At 76.2% G+C, this 1,918-nt stretch overlaps 1 protein-coding gene across 1 annotated transcript; it reads right to left on the bottom strand.

Moving 5' to 3' along the window:
- Nucleotides 1-303: 303 nt before the first annotated feature.
- Nucleotides 304-1,149, bottom strand: AURANDRAFT_35455 (hypothetical protein; the record flags this gene model as incomplete). The annotated part of the gene is made up of 1 exon (XM_009044840.1): nt 304-1,149. A coding segment is annotated over one exon (846 nt), but the record flags the coding sequence as incomplete, so codon positions are not given.
- Nucleotides 1,150-1,918: the final 769 nt, after the last annotated feature.

Below are 1,918 nucleotides of genomic sequence, written 5' to 3'. Positions count from 1 at the left end.
GTAGTCGTCGGCGTCGCGGGGCATGTCGAAGTTGACGACGAGGTCGACGGCGGGGAGGTCGAGGCCGCGGCTCGCGACGTCCGTGGCGACGAGGATCGCGCAGGACCGCTGGGCGAACTTGCCGAGGGCCGCGAGGCGCCGCCGCATGCCGAGCTTCGAGTGGAGGCACGCCGCGTCGGCGCCGAGCGCGTCGAGGAGCGCGTGGACGTCGTGCGCGCGGCGGCACGTCTGCGCGAAGACGATGGCGGACCGGGGCCGGGGCCCGGCCGCGTCGGCGCCCTCGCCCAGGAGCCCCAGGGCCGCGAGGAGCCGCGCGAAGTACGCGTACTTGACGCGGTTCGGGCAGAGCACGTACTCCGCGTCCAGCCCCGCCGGCACGGCCGCCGGGGACCCGCGGTCGACGACCGTCGCCCCCAGCGCCGCCGCGCGCGCGTCGAGCGCCTCGGACCGCGTCGCGCTGTAGAGCAGGTCGCGCCGCGCGCCCGGCCGCCGCGCGGCGCCGCGGACCGCAGCGTCGACGCGGCCGACGTCCGGGCCGAGCGACGGCGACAGGAGCCGGTCCGCCTCGTCGAGCACGAGGAACGCCGCGCAGCGCAGCGTCGCCGCGACCTCGCACCGCTCGCAGACCTCCGCGAGGCGGCCGGGCGTGCCGACGACGACGTGCGGCCGGCCGCTCGCGAGCTCGAGGCCCTGCGCGACGCCGTCGACGCCGCCCGTGACGCAGGCGACGCGGACGCGCTGCCGCGCGCCGAAGACGGCGAACTGGTCCGCGAGCTGCGCGGCGAGCTCGCGCGACGGCGCGACGCACAGCGCGAAGACGCCGAAGGGGTCGCGGAAGAGCGCGTCGAGGATCGGGAGCGCGAACGCGGCCGTCTTCCCGCTGCCCGTCTCCGCGACGCCGAGCACGTGGTCGCCGCGGAGCGTCGCGGGGATCGCGCCGCGCTGGATCGCCGACGGCACCGCCATGCCCAGGGCTCCGCAGGACGCCACGACCCAGGGCGCCAGGCCCAGGTCCGCGAAGTCGACGGCGCCGCCGCCGCAGCCGCCGCCCGCCGCCGAAGCGCCGCCCGCCGCCGCCGCCGACCCACCGCCGACGTCGCGCGCGCCGCCGCGCCGGCGCTTCTTCTTCGCGCCGCCGAAGAGGTCCATGCTCGCAACTATCGCCGCGAACTCTCAGAGCTCTAGAGGCTAATTAATTACGCCTGGCGGCGGGAAAGGAGAAAAAAACCGACCGCCGCAGGCGGGAGGAAAGGGGAAAAGGGTGGTTTTGTAGGCCTCTATCGGCCCTTGTGCCCGGAGTGAGGCCGTCGAGGGGGCTGCCGGGCGTCCGGCCGGTCACCCGCGCGAAGCGCCGGCCCAGGCTGTGGCTGAAGGAGGCACCGCGGCGTGCCGCGGCTGCCGCGCTTGCGCTGGCGGGCCGGGAGGGATCGGTGACAGCGGCGCAACGAGACTCCGAGGGTCACTAGAAGGCGTTACTAGGGTCGCGCCGCGCCAGGGCGCCGGCCGCGGCGGGGTCTGGCGCGCGCCGCGCGCTTGGCTCGGCGCGCGCGGCGTGACGAATGCGTCTTCACGCAAACGCTTCGGCAGCGACTTCTCACAGGACGTGGCCCACGACACGCTGCGTGAGCGACTCTTCTCGAGGCGAGGGTCGCGCAGGTCGAGGGGCGCCGGCCGCGGCGGGGTCTGGCGCGCGCCGCGCGCGGCTGGCTCACGCGCGCCGCGCGCGCGCGATTGCTCCCTCGCCATCGCGCGAGTCCACGCACGGACCATCGCGGACCACGCGATGGCGGTGATCGCTCCGCGGCGTCACCCGCATACAACGCAGCCTTGGCGCGGCGCTGCCCGTCGCGCCAAGAACGTGTCGGCGCTCGGCGAGTGCGCGGTTCGCCGCGCCGCAGCGCCATCACGCACCGAGGCT

This window comes from Aureococcus anophagefferens (assembly GCF_000186865.1).
Source record: "Aureococcus anophagefferens unplaced genomic scaffold AURANscaffold_910, whole genome shotgun sequence".
Lineage (NCBI taxonomy): Eukaryota > Pelagophyceae > Pelagomonadales > Pelagomonadaceae > Aureococcus > Aureococcus anophagefferens.
Note: the sequence above shows the minus strand (reverse complement) of the source record. Positions and strands in the feature narration are given on the sequence as shown.